General features: G+C 41.1%; 1 protein-coding gene across 1 annotated transcript in view; it reads right to left on the minus strand.

Moving 5' to 3' along the window:
* Positions 1-14,529, minus strand: part of MAMDC2 (MAM domain containing 2) — a 59,667-nt gene extending 45,138 nt beyond the window's left edge. The window contains exons 1-2 of the mRNA XM_066569391.1: positions 14,461-14,529; positions 14,234-14,347 (exon numbers count right to left, since the gene is read on the minus strand). Coding sequence (XP_066425488.1) covers positions 14,234-14,347; positions 14,461-14,491 — 145 coding nt within the window. The 5' untranslated portion in view covers positions 14,492-14,529. The remainder of the gene's footprint in view (positions 1-14,233; positions 14,348-14,460) is intronic.
* Positions 14,530-14,953: the final 424 nt, after the last annotated feature.

Below are 14,953 nucleotides of genomic sequence, written 5' to 3' on the forward strand. Positions count from 1 at the left end.
TCTCCACACCTCAGAAGCTGAGAGTAAACTAGGCCACAAGAGAAGATGCCTGCCAAGTTTTATCCTGGAAAACAAGGGGAATATTTATAACCATTGGGAACTCAGAAAAGACAACTTTTCAATGCACGATACTGAAGTAACCCGAAGTACTGCGCCCTATAGCTGCAGTGTTCTGAGGAAGGAAAGAAAGCACAAGAGGTCACATACCAGTCTTCAAAACCCTGGTCTCTAAAGGTACCAAGAAGCTGATAGAAGCTGATCTAGTATGAAAAAATTATCTAAGGCAAAAAGTCTTCACATTCTGAACTTAGGAAAATGTAATGACACAAGAATGCTGCAAAGAAATTTGCTATATGCATTTTACTATTTCCATTTTAAAAAATTATAATGGGGCGGGTCAATAAAATACAACCTGCAAGTCAGTAGCTAAATTTTCTGAAAGATTCTGCAAGATTCATAGAGGCTCCTGGTCAAAAGGAATGACAAAAGTCAGAGGGTCTGCAAAAGCTTATCAAGTTGTGTTAGTAAATTGTACCCTTGCCAAGGAAATTGGTGTGTTTGTTCCTGACCTGCTATATAAAAATAAAAGAGTGGGATAAAGGCGTAGGGTAAAAGAGAAGAACGAGAGAGATGTTAATTAAAGAAGGAGAGAGAGAAAGAGAGGAAGGAAGAGAGAAAAAGATGTCACCAGTCCTGGCTCTAGTATTGAACCAGCTGGGGTGTCCAGGGTCCTGGAAGTGCCCAAGCATCTGGGCTTTGCAGAGCTACCTTTCTACAGGTAAGTTATCCCTGCCCTGGAGATAAGTTTCTTGCCTTCTATGTGAATCAGCTACCACACACGGTACATTCTTTTAGACCTTTATGGAAATAGTCCAGAGGGCTTTTATAGTTTTCAGTGGTCTTCATTTCCCCCTACAGTCCATATCCACTTCTTGTCCTCAATTCTGTGCCTGCACTGTACTGTGTTGTGCTTATCTCCACATTATTATTATTAAATATTATGCAGCTGTGCAATAAGCTGGTGAAATAGGAGAATAAAGCAGTAAGTATAGACTAGTTCATTACAGTTGGTGTTTTAAAAGCAATTAATTTAATTAATCGCTTTAGATGAAAATTAAAAATATGTCGCAACTGGAGAAAAGAGCAAAAGCAATTATTTGGAGTATTACTTATATAATCGGTTTGATTTAATCTGATCAGGGAATCATTAATGAAGAATAAAAGTTTGGAACTGAACAACCCATCTCATGCTCATTTCTGATGCTCACTGAAGTTGTCACAGTAGTGGTCCATACTCCCTCACAGCTTATGGCTCTTTGGTTGTGGATGCTTGCAGACTGTTGCTGACATAAGACTATTGGTATTAGTTAGAGATGATGGGCAGCAGAACTGGTTGATAGAGGACTGACAGAGGTCTCGATATTTCATAATTTTTGTAATTCTCTCAGCTTTCTGGAAAAAAATTGATTTATTGTTTGGCAACATAATGATATAAGAAGTTGGCAGAGATAAAGTGATTGGAAAGCAGAGCCATGACTCCTGGTTAAATTTTGAAATTTCATGCTGCATATCAATTCCTTTTCGACCTGGATTTCTTCAGCAGCCTTTTCAACAGATATACTGTGGTCTACCTATCTGATGCATTCATGGCTTTGGACAATCTACCACTCCTAAGCTCTCCTCCATGCCTTTGCAGGGCTTTTTCCTGCCACCTTCAGGCACCTCAGGGGACAAGAGTGACCACAGCAGCACTAATGGAAACCCTGCAGCAGATTCCCTGGGCACACCATGCAACCCCCTCAGAAACCTGTGCTTAAATGCACAGACCCCCTGGCCAGGTAAAGCCTGCAAACATCTCCCCAAAAGATTCATAGGCTGCCTTCTTCCATCAGGCTAGAGCAAAACATTCCTGTGAGGCCCCTTCTGTTGGCCACCCTTCCCTGCCAGGGGGTACACTGCAGTACAAAACTGCACACTGTACAAAATCAGATGGTACAACCACTGAATTAGAAAAGACCTTATGAGGATGATTCAGCTAGCGCAGATGTCCAGCAGGCAACAATTCCATTTTCCAGCAAGTTTCAAAGATAAAGTAGGAGGTTTTGGCCTTTTCACAGAATTGTTTAAGTATTTTCAGTCTGTGGACTTCTGTCGAGACTTCTTACTGCTCTGGGCTTCAACTTTCTCACAGTGGACTAACCTGCAGGTCAACCACAGGCACAGCAATGAAACTTCTTCTAGATGCATAGCTAACAGAAAACACAAAATGGTCTCTCTCAAAAAAAAGAAAAAAAAATCAGAAAACTAGCACAAAATCTAAGGAACCATGAAAAGAGAACTTTTTTAACTAAAAGAAAAATATCTAGCTGACCCAGCACAGGAAAAGATTCTCATTCCTATGCTAGTAAGGGATGATTGATCATGTAACCTTATTTTTGGCTTCAACATCCATCAGCTGTGAATTTATACTCACTTTATACTCACTCCAAATTTATATAAAAACAAACACTGATTACTGCTCTCAGGTTTTTACCTACATGTGGTAGTCCAAACTACACATACCACTCATCTCCAAACTACACATACCACTCATCTTATTTCCATATAAGACAACTTCACTGTGCAACGTTCTCTCTTCTTTTTCAAACAAACCACAGTTACTGCCCTAATAACTCTCCAGTTTGACACTCAGTTTAAAATAACAACTAGAAGTGGCTATATTTAGAAAACAATCTAGTATTGGTATAAAGCTTCTCATGTTTCCACTCAAGCACACAAGAATATCCTTGGCCAGGAAAGAAATTTCTCTGTAAAAGGTCTTGTAAGAATTCAAATGCAAAGCAATGACAGTATAGGAACTAGAAAAACTTCATTCATTTGAATTCCTCCTGCTTGTTAATGAACTTCAACTAAACTTCTGCAAAGCTCAACTTAGATTAGCACTGCCTGGCTATATGGATGCATATTAAAAATGTTAAAGGTCACTCTACTTGAAATGCTATAAAACAACATCTTAAAATGAAGCATTTCTATAGCTAGATGTGAGTTCTCAAGGCTGTCTGTGAAGATGTGAATACTGACAGTGAGCACTGTGAAGCTCAATATTAAGCTGCAGATGCAAACATCAAGCAAACCTATATAATGACACAGACTATAAAATGCAGTTTATTCTGTACAGTGTCAGATTTTAAAGTTGCTTGTGCCCACATTAGCATGTTGCTAAGGCCTACCTCTAAGTGAAGAAAATATCTAATATATCCAGTTTTCTTAAAACATTTATTGCTGCTATATTTGTTAGCTTTTGAAATCCAAGCAGCAGAATAGTTGCATTTGCAGTTTGTGTTTGGGTATCTCTGTGTATTCTAGCATTCAAGGCAGACTTTACTTTCCTTAAGAGCTCAGGAATTGACATAATCAAAAAGTAGTTTACACAATGGAAAACCATATCCAAATTTGTTCTCAGCTAGGGGAGTAAACCAATCTGTAGCTCAAAGCCACAGAAGTACTAGAAGTTCCTCATTTTCTTGCAGCCTGTATTGAGTAAATTTTCTGAACTGAACAGTTAAGGATGACACCAAACTGTCAGGCTCTATAATGGAAAATTAATGACTATGGAGTAGAGGCAAAATATAACAACAATGGCATTACTCCAGTTCTCACTGTTGTACTACTGTAATCATACAGGACAAAACTGACACTTGGGTACACAAATATTATTCTCCTCAGATAAAAAATATCTCAGGAAGATTGTGAAGCATGAAGAAATGTGTCACCAGGTACCCAGTCTGCTGGTTCCATCTTGTGCCTAGACCCTGCAAATGACTGTGATTGTTTGCCACAAGTGTTTACATGTCTAAGGCAGAGAATATACCTTGCTGTACACCAGGCATCTGGCATTCAGGGGAAGGAGAGAAGATGGGATTTGCTAGGAGCAGACAAAAGCAATAAATACTGATAATGAACTGCAGGTCAGCTTGAACATACATGGCCTGGGAGAATTAAGGACTCTTATTAACCAAATAGATGCGAGGGAGGGAGCAAAGACATCTACATCTGTTTCATCACCTGCCTGAACATAGTGATGAGCTGAAAGCAACTCAGAGTCAATATCCATTCATTCATCTGCTTCCTGGCTGGCTCCAGAAAACAATGATGCCAATTACCATCAAGTCTCTCATATGGCCTAAAATGAACTCAATTCACTTTGGCCAAACAGCTGCAAAACTGTGGTCTCAGTCAAGGAGGTTCATGTGCAGAATGATCTGCCAAGAGTGATTAGATGGAGCACAACTATTTTGTTAAAACTTCCTCAGGATAACAACCATGTCTAAAACAGAACACACCAAAGGCAAGCTTTCAAAAGGAAATTACTAAAAAGGTAGGAAATTATAAAGAACAGATCCTGTCACAAAATCCATCAGAGCACTCTACACTTTAACCTATCTGCTTCCCATGAAATTCTGCAGCCATAAGCATTAGAAACATAAGCTACATGACAGTCAAGCTCCAAGATACCAGTAAGCAGCAAGTTCTCCGTATTCTGCTTACAACTAAGAGGTCATTCATCTAACAGGATCTACAACAAACTAATTTCTTCTCTTGCATGAGGGTGCAGAGATTTCATATATACATACATATAAATGGATCAGGCACCTACACATAGCATGTGACTATTCTGTTTAATTCTTAACTTTAAAAGGAACCAGAAATTCTAATGTTCTTCTCCTGTGCATGAAGATATCTCTGAAGGCCACTGCAGTAGGGCTTTTTTAACTTTCAGTCAAAAATACGAAGATGCCACAGAATCACAGAATAGTTAAGGAAGACACCACCAGAAATCATCTGTTCTGACCCTCCTGCTCAAGCAGGGCCACCTACAGCCAGTTGCTGAGGACCATGTCCAGACAACTTTTTAGTATCAGCTGGAATAGAGTCTCCACAGCCTCACAGCCACCCTCACAGTGAAAGAGTGCTTCCTATTGTTCAGAGAGAACATTCTGTGTTGCAGTGTGCGCAGTGTGACTCTGGTCCTGTCACTGGCTACCACCAGAAAGAGCCTGGCTCTGTCCCCTTTGCACCCTCCCTTCAGGTCCTTCTATTTATTTATAATATAAACTTTCCCCCTCAAGCCTTCTTTTCTCCAGACTGAACAGTCCTAGCGCTTGCAGACTTTTCTCACACGAGAGGTGCTCCAGTCTCTTAATCATCTTCACAATCTTTCACTAGGCTCTCTCCACTATGTCCATGTCTCTCCTGTACTGGGAAGGCCAGAACGGGACAGAACTCCAGACAGGGCTTCAGCAGTGCTGAACAGAGGGAAAGAGTCACTCTTGAGCTGCTGGCAACACTGCTCATGCAGCCCAGGACACCACGAGCTGCCCTTGCCACAAGGACACATTGCTCGTGTCCAACCTCGTATCCACCAAAGCCTCCAGGGCCTTTTCTGCTGAGCTGTTCCTAACTAGGCCACAATATAAAAAACATGGAATGTTTTCCCAAAAGACCCTCCAGTGCTCACGGATCTTGCAGTATCCATAAAGATTTTAAGTCAGAAGTGACTTTGCCTTACAGGTACCTATAACTCCATGAGCCTAGCTGGATTCTTATAGCCAGGGACCAACCTTGTCATCTAACCCTGGAATGAACAGACAGATGTTAAGTGGTGTTTGCTGCATTCCACAGTTCTCTAACCCAGAGAAAGCACTCATCCTACCTGCTGACTCCAGCCTTTTTCAAGGGCCTTCTCAAGTCATATTCATGGTAATTTCTGAAAAGCAAAAAACCATGTTCCAGGCTGGAATAAACAATGTTTAGCAAATGTGAAAGAGGCTGGCAAAGGGAGTCATCTTTTCATTGCCAGATCTACAAATGAATTATAAAGTTCATTGGACAATTAAGGTTCCCCATCTTATGTATCCGCTGAGGATTTCTACAGCAAGGGGGAAGTGCTTTTTGGAACACTTAAAAATTTAATCGAAGAGAAGTGTTTACAGAATAAATCTAAATTTTGTTTAGTGCCTTAGAACATGATCTTTAATGTTATTACTAGAAAACAGAGAAATCTCCTCATTCACAGGTATGATCAGGTATAATTGTCTGGCTTCCTTACTCTCCAGGTGTAAAATTTTGCCACAAATGCATTAGCATTTCCCTAGACTTCACTGCCACACAGAAGCCCTTCCAATCTTTTTGAAGCATGAGAGACAGACAAGGCAACAGTCTCACAGTATTGATCAATTGTTAGTGATGTAACATCCAAAAAATAAGATCATCTGAAAAATGGATAATTACCTCATTTAATAGCTTTGTATCTCAATATGGTTTTGTATACAACAGCTGTAAACTGCCCTTCCATTACTGTAGTTCTTTATGCATTTTTAATATCAAATACATTTTGTAGGCCAGGAAATTTGAAGAAACTTGGCACATCACAACAGTGCCTCTTAAAACATTTTAACAGTTTGCTAATTGAAAACTGTGAAGACTCTGTTTCCTAAAAGACTTTGGCTAATGTTTCAAATGGAAATCTAATTACCATGATTCATGGTTATTTTCATACTAGACTTACAAGGTTTTCAGAACAGAGAGAAGCGCTAGTAACATGTAGCTCATACTTTATCAGAGAATATATCTATTTAAAACAGCATTCAAAGTACACCAACACAATTACTCACACTTGTAGAGTAGTCTCAAATACTGATCTTGAGCCACATTTGGCAAAGGAAAATGTGTTAGAGGAAAGAAACAGCCATATAGTGTAGAACACACTGTTAATCAAAGACCACTATACTATTACGTAAAATTGTAGGAATCTTTGGCTTGATTGTGCTGTGAAGAAGGACTACAATAATCACATGTTAATCTCCAGCTGTCTGGAGACACAGTCAAGGATGGGGCAAAAGAGGCTTCCTTTTTTCATTGGGAGCAATAAAACTCTTCAAATGATATAAAGCATTCTAAACAATCAAAGCATTATATAAAATTACATGGATGACTGTGGCCTTTTATCTGGCCTTCTGTAGCGTAACAACAAAAAAGTATTATTAAGACAGTGAAAACTCAAACATTAAAGGAAAATCTATCCAATTTCTTAAGTATATTTTCATGAGATGTAACCACAGAAGATTTGGCCCTATTTGGTAAGTTTAATCAAGTAATTATAGCTTTGCTTGCATTGCTCTTGCACACAGTGGCTGGGGACATAACATCTCAGAAAGTAACATCATGGGAAAGCTCCAAAAAAAGTGAACAAAACCAGCTAGTTGTAACTGGTTTGGACTTACTTTTTCAATAAGCTTCCAAATATTTCTACTGAATAGCATCCTATATAATAAGAATATTAGGGCATTTTCAGGCTGATTCTATTAAAGTTTTGAACAGTCTGGACCATGTGCAAGATGAACAAATCTTCTTTACTAGTAGAAGTGCTTCTGGAGTGTCTGCAATCATCCTTTCAGCACAAGTGCAAGCTTACTTTTCCTCACTACAGATCTTGACTCACATTGGATCTTGACCAAAATTTATAGTGAAAATTTCTTCCCTTCCCTCCAAAAAATGAACTGGCAAATGATTGGCTTTCTTCTTCTTTTTTCATAATTATTATGCATGTAGTGCAATAGGTGTAACAACCACAAAATACTGCCTAACAGCATTTTATTGATGAAAAAGCTCATGCCATGCTGCATTTTGAAATTCCTGAAAGAAACTTAACATCAGTTCATTTGCATTTTCCATTCTTTTTCAGAAAGCTGAAAATATTTCTAGCAGTTTTCAGTGATTTGCATGTCTGTACTTGAATTTTAGGAAACTTCAACAACATCTGCAGGGCCAGGGGTTACATGCAAGTGATTTTTCTGACTGAGGTGATTTCACCTCCATCACAACTCCCAAATTCTCTTTTGCCCTCCTACAGTTTTTTCTTTCTTTTTTTTTTTTTTAATTCAAGTGGCAAATTATCTATTTTCAGTACTTTTATGCAAAACAAAGTCCAGCCTACTGTCAGAAGTGCAAGGTATATTCAGTAAACATTAATTTTCTGAGAGCCATCCTCCCTCTCTTGTGGCCAGATTCCATGGCTCAGTGCAAAATGCACTACAGCAGTTGTTGACTCTGTAAGTGCTGAATCAGTAACAGCTGTATGTGAAAATACACTTATAAGAATGTTACTATTCTGTGGAGAAGAGGAATGCTTTGAAACTCATCTCTCATGTAGTGACTCACTGACAACATATTAAGCTTTGTTTGTTCCCCTGCGGCAAATGGAAAGGCCAGACTTATCACAAGTGTCATCATGCATAGGCAACTGCTGCTGAAGCTCTTCATGGACATAAAGTGCCCTTGGCTGTCTTTTTTTTCGCACAAGACCTGCCTCTGAAGATGGGGAAAAAATACACTAATAACGGTAATGTGGGCATAGCTCAATAAAAATGTTAATACCCAGGGACTTAGGATGGAAGTTTTACCTGGGCAAGCAAAATGTAAGATTCTGGGATCTGGGATTAGCAAGAAAAGGGATAGGCTGGAGCAAGATGGAATGCTCCTCATACGTGGTACCACTATTAAACTGCCAGTGACAGCCTGAACAGGAAAATAGTATGAAGAAAGGAGTTGCTAACACCAGAGTGGTGGCTGAGTAGTCAAAGTTAAGTGTACAGGAGAAATGGCACCAGAAGTAAAGGAAAACAAGAAGAACATGAGGGTCTAAGTGTAAAAGAAGTTTTTTTCTTTTCCCGCTCTTCAGTAAGGACAGCTGTCTCTCTAAATTCAATTACTTTGGCCAGGAACACCAACATTTTAATTATCAGATCAAGGCAAAACAGACCCTATGCCAATCTAAGGGCTGCTACCCTCCATCAAACAGCACTCAGTGCAGAAATGCTGTGGCTACAGGTTTGGAAATCCCAAACCAATAAGCTCCTGTGGCAGGGTGAATTCAACTGAGAACTTGCCAGCAAACAAGCTCTGGGGTATGCCAGCCTGGTTCTGCTGCAGCTAGGTACAAGCTGGTGCAAGTCTCCCAAGTACACAGTGATCTCACAACAAACACGTGAGACCACTTGTCTTGTACAAGAGTTGTATAAAGCCAGCAATGTTACAAGTTTTTTTTACATTTTCAAATTATGTACTTCCCAACGTACAGGAAAGTACTGTAGATAGATAGAAAGAAAACTAAGCCTTCAAATGTGCTAATTTATTTGCCAATAGGTTTGTAACGAAGCATGACAGAGCACATATCAGACATGAACTGTGTTTGCTGTGCCACAAAATCTAGGATTGCCAATTATCACTTGCTTCATTACTCTGCATGTTACAACCACATGATGTGACATTCAAGATCAGAGAGCTCAGATCAAAAGAGGTCAATTTTAAGTCATATGGCACAGCTGTAAATACAAGCTATTTAAATGGTATGCAGGCAATGTTTAGATTTGAGATTCCTTATGCTGCTGCTCTCACGCCTGACTTATCTGATGGCCTGCAATAGCTGTCCTGCCTCTTGAAATTATTTTCAAAAAAATTTTAAGTGTAGCTATGTGATAAATCTGTTGCAAAAGACAAACTTCAGTTTCCTGAAGCTACTGTTATTGATGTTGCTTGCTTTCTATAAATTGTTACCTGGTGCACTGTTTGGAGTGCGCCATAGAAGCAGCATCTTGGAATAATGAGGCAAAAATAGGCATATGCTTTAAGAATAAGAAAAAATGGCCATATTTTTATGTAATGTAATCCATTACATCACTCTTCTGAGTGAAATCTATCTCTTTTCCTTCAAAATACTGCAGAAAGAAAAAACATTATTAAACCCCTGAAACGTGGGCTATTAAAATGTAGCCTTGGTGACATGAGATATGAAGAAATACACACTTCCAGAATTTCTGAAGAAAAGGAACACACAAAAAATAGGTATTTGAAGCTGTCAATTGTCCTATGAGAGCCAGGTCCATTCAGCTGTATCAACTACCAGTGACAGCTTTAGTGTTTCAGTGCCACAAAACTCATTAGGCACACGAAACAATGATCTCTTGCTTTTTGGAGCACATTGCCAATATAAAATCATTCTTCCTTAGAGGTTGCTGTCATAATAGACAAGTTTCTTATCTAGTGCTTAAATCCAGGCAAGCAGATGCAGCATAGCAAACTCCATTAGGGCAGAGTTAAGCTCAAAGCCAAAATCCACATTATTTTTAGCAGTATTAAACAAGGCTCTGTTAGAGTGAAGGGCAATTGAAAATAAAACATACCCACAGTTCACACAAAGTGCTGTACAGATATTCTAAGCAAAAATGTAAATATTGCCCAGAGTCACAGAAAAGACATGCCACTGTTATTGTGTTTGATGAAATTTAAGTCTAATAATGTTTGTGAGAAGAATGTTCTTACCATCAGGTTATGGCCAGCTCTGTGCTGGCCATGGCTAAGCGTAAGGTTTGGCAAAAAATGCCCAAACCTAACACTTTAGAATGCCTACAATTGAACCAAGGCTGTATTTCCTACTGCTGTTTCAAGTGGGTCTGCATGGTTTTATTAATTACTCTGCTGAGGATTACTGCCTATTACACACAGCATCTTCCTTTGTTTCAAAGACCATTTTGGATTTCCAGAGCATGTCTGTCATCTAAAATAATTGCTCAATTTGGTTAAAGAAAATCTCAATATTTTTTGATGAATCTTACCCTATGCAGTTTGACAGCATGTATTAGAATTAACTGGTATTTCTCTTGCAAACACATATGCTCCTGACAAAAAAGTGAATTCTTTTGAAAATTAGCCACTTTGCATCTGCAAAGCTCTATGCCCCAAAAAACTGGATATGAACCCATGCTCCATACACCTGCAGGTGTTAGTAGAACCAGCATGGTGTTCAAGCTTCTCAACTATCTCTAACTACTGCAATAGTGATGAATATAGATTCCTAAATTTCCTATCCATTGGTTGAGTCCAAGAGTTTAATCTTTGTCTCGTATTCTGAACTTAAAGTAAAATTATCTGTTCAAAGGCATCATGAATGCAGTAACATTTCTGCGGGCACGCCTACACCACTGAAATGAAAATGGACCATTGTCCCCTCTGTTTATGCACAGCAGAACCTCACAAGGCTTTCAGATCTTATCACTGGTAACATACAAATTGATCTGTTGCTCATTTCAGAAGCAGGATGACATAATGATGATCTCTTCCTGAGCAACAATTTTTCAATGTTTCTTGTGTAGTTGGTATCCTACAAACACCCGAAGCAGAACAGCAGAACATGTTGCATGGAATTTCCCATGCTACACTGAAAACAGAACTGGCTCCTTAGGGAACACACTGCCTCAAGCCTGATGCTGTACTTAACCAGCCTGGGCCATGACCTCAGTTGGGTGTGCTTCCCAAACCACCCCAAGGCTCACTAGAAATTTATATCCACTTTATATCCAGCTTTTTCTGTATGTTACATTTTCCCTTGCATGGTGTTTGTCTGCTAAAATCATCATAGTTCTAAAAGGCAAACACTGAGCTAGCCAGTCACTGAAAAAGCTGACAGTTAAAAAAAGCACCTTGATACGCTTGCAGGTCCTATTCCTGAATTCAGAGTCATGTGAGAGAGCTTGAGGCTTACAGAGGGGTTCACTGAAGCAGAGGTTTTATGGGAGCACAGGTCGACTGGACAGATGCCTGAATTGTTTCCTTTATAGCTGTCCCTACAAACAGCCACTTCACTAGGGCCTGGTTTGCCAGTCTTGAGTAAAGCACTTAGCAGTGAAACAGCTATCCTTTGTAGCACTATTTTCTTTTGATTTGCACTTGATTAAAATAGGCCCTAAAATGCCAGTTACAGGTATCAAAACTTTAAATTTTTTTTTTTTCAATTATGAAAATTCTAAAATTAAACAAAAAAATTATTGTATACTGGAGCTACCAGAACACTAAAGAGAAACCAGAAACATTTAAAACAGCAGCTGAACCTTAGAAATACATTCACTTAAGTGGGACTATGTAGCTGCAAACAAAAGCAAAACTTATATTTCCTTTCTGTGTGCCTGGCCCATCAGAAGATACTGGCTTCCCTGGCAACTGGGCAAAATACTTTCAAGTATGGAGTGGAAATTTCTGGGCATGGTTTTAGTTATATTTACATCACCTTGACAGTTTGGCACAAGACTACACTATTGAGACATTTATAAGATGCAAGAACTTGCACTGCAAGTCACATAATCCCTGTTAAAAACCCACTGAATGCAATTCTATTGCAAAAATAACATTTTAAAATAATAAAGCAACTTTGAAGCAATGCAAGGAGAAACTGAACAATTCAAAGCTAAGCTGTGTCTCCCATTCTTAACCTCCTCTGTTGTCCCAGTAAATCACCACAGGCACATACACTGACCAGCAAATAAAAGGACACAGAGCTGCCAAAAGGGGCATGGTTTTATAAGACAAAAGAATGAAAGAGCGTCTAAGGAAGATTACTTTTGCACACCTGCTGTGTAGATTAGAATGGATTATTTTCAGCTAGATTTAGCTGTGATTCTATAAATGTATTTCTGAGGAGACTAACAGAATACCTTGTGTGCCAAATGTTTGCACAGAATGTCTTGCTAGGATCAAATTACAGACTGCAGAAAAACTGTTTATAATGGAAATCCTGACAGAACTATGCCTATTACGAGAGCTGGTATACCACATATCCTCCCAGAGTACAACAGTTCAGTTATGTATCTCTGAAAATGAGATGTGCAATAACAGAAGCCATGCAACTGCTGGTCTATTTGTTTGTAAAGAAAGATCAAACTACAGTAACAAAAATTGTGTTCTGTGCACCAAAAAAGCAGGCTGCTGCTGACCCAAACCCCTGGTCAAAGGTCCTTATATCCTGAAACACTGTAGTGTGGATGTGCACAACATGATACACACCCACTTCTGCAGGTTTTGCTCCCAGCAGCTCCCAGTCCCTTGGAGCTGAATCAATACCACTATGATGTGGCTGCCTGTAAATCACAAGGAGGAAGTAAGTGCTGCTTTGCAGACAGATAGACTAGGAGGGCATGGTGTTGGGAGGCATAGCTGGGACAGCAAAGATGGTAACTAAATTTCTACTAATACAGGAAATTTCAAAAATACAGGAAAATGTATGTATATTTAAATAAATAAATAAACTAAGAAATATATATCAAATAAGAGAAAAAGCACATATTTCAATTATTACATCCTTGCAGGCTTTTCTGAGTTAGGGTTTTTTGTGCATTCTCAAAGCCTACTGAGTAATCTAAAAAGTAACAATGAAGGTGACTTATTTTGCAGAAGTGAGAATCAGGGGAAAAAATAGTTTTTCTCAACTGAGAGACAAGTGGAATACAAAACTGGACCAGCCAGTTTTGAATGGAGCACTGATTAATGGTTTCTGAGAAGCTGTCTATCTCTTTGTATCTGTACTCACTTCTTCATTATTCTTGGCACGTGTTTTTGGGCTTAAAAACTTTAAAAACACATAGTCTCTCTTTCTGTATGAACACAGCTTTCACTTCATGAACAATTTGGTGAACACATAATCAAAACTAAATTATTTGATTACCCAGTTACAAGCATGCTGTGTATATTTTCGTTTAGTCTTTTGTTCATGTAGATTCCATCAAAAACTGGAGCCCACACTGAAAACTTACCAAGTAGTCAGAGCTGCATGGACACTGTGCAGTGACTGATTATTCTTTTCAACAGCATTTAGTCTTGTAAAGCCTAATACAACTTACTGAAAGACTTCACTTTTTCTGTTGAACTGGACATACTATAAATCGGAGAAAAGTCTTAATTGAACATGTCGCAAAGATACTCTTGCCAAAGACCGTCTCTTGCCCTGGAAATGCATCCACTTTTGGAGTAGAACCCAAAAATACATTTAGAAAGAAAATAATGCATAAGGAATGGGACCGATGTGACTGGTCTTTTTAGAAAGAGGTCTTGATAAAAGACACCTTTTCCCAGCAAAACGTGAAAGACAGAGAAAGAAAGGAGACTTCTGAGGCATCCTGCAGAAACCTGCGGAGATACCTGTGCCGGGGGAGTGCAGACGCTTCCCCGCAGGGTCTGTCTGTTGTCAGGAGGGAGCACACCCGGCGGGAGGAACCCGACGGTGGCTGCTCCCCGCGGAACACCGGGCGGCCCCGCCGGCAGCAGCGGCCGCCCCGCCGCGGGCTCGGGCAGCGCCGGGCGGGAAGGTGAGCGGGGGAGCTGCGCCCGGGAGCGGCAGCGCTCTCACCTTCGCCGTGCAGCGTCCAGGGCAGATGCGCGTAGTCCCACTGGTAGCCGCAGGCGCTGTCCTCGAAGGTGCACGACCCGGGCGAAAGCAAGGCCGCCCCGGCGAGCCGTAGAGCTGCAAGGACAAAACGAGCCGCGGTCACGGCGCGCCCGGCCCGGGGGCCGCCGCCGCCCCCGAGCAGCGCCGGGCGCGCCCCGGGCGGGCGGGCGGGAGGCGCCGCCGCTTACCGAGCGCGGCGAGCAGGCAGAGCCGCAGCATCTTCCGCGCGGGCGGCCCGGGGCGCGGAGTGCGGCGCGGAGAGCGGCCCTCGGCACCCCGGCGGGGCGCGGGCAGGGCAGCGGCCGGGCAGGCGGGGCAGGGACGGGGAGGGACCGCGGACAGCGCGGGTGGGCGGCCCGTCCCACTCCTGTCGCCGAGCGGGGTCGGCCCCCGACGGTGGCCCGGGGCCGGAGTGGCTGAGGCTGGAGTGCCCTCCAGAGTGGGGGTTGCCGCCTCCTCTCCGGGCAGCCTGCGGAAGAGTTTCACCCTACGCGCAGGGAAAATGTGCTTTCGTACGTTTAAGTGTTTTTTCCCGCGTTTCAGCTTGTACGCAGTGCATCGCCCCCGTCGTTGTTTTACCATCACTGGGTACCACTCGAAGAGCTTGGCTCTGGCTGACGCGCTCCCTGTCAGGTGTTTGTGCACAACAGGAAGATTCCCACTCGAGCACATCTACAGAGG

This window comes from Molothrus aeneus, chromosome Z, assembly GCF_037042795.1.
Source record: "Molothrus aeneus isolate 106 chromosome Z, BPBGC_Maene_1.0, whole genome shotgun sequence".
In the NCBI taxonomy this organism is placed as follows: domain Eukaryota; kingdom Metazoa; phylum Chordata; class Aves; order Passeriformes; family Icteridae; genus Molothrus; species Molothrus aeneus.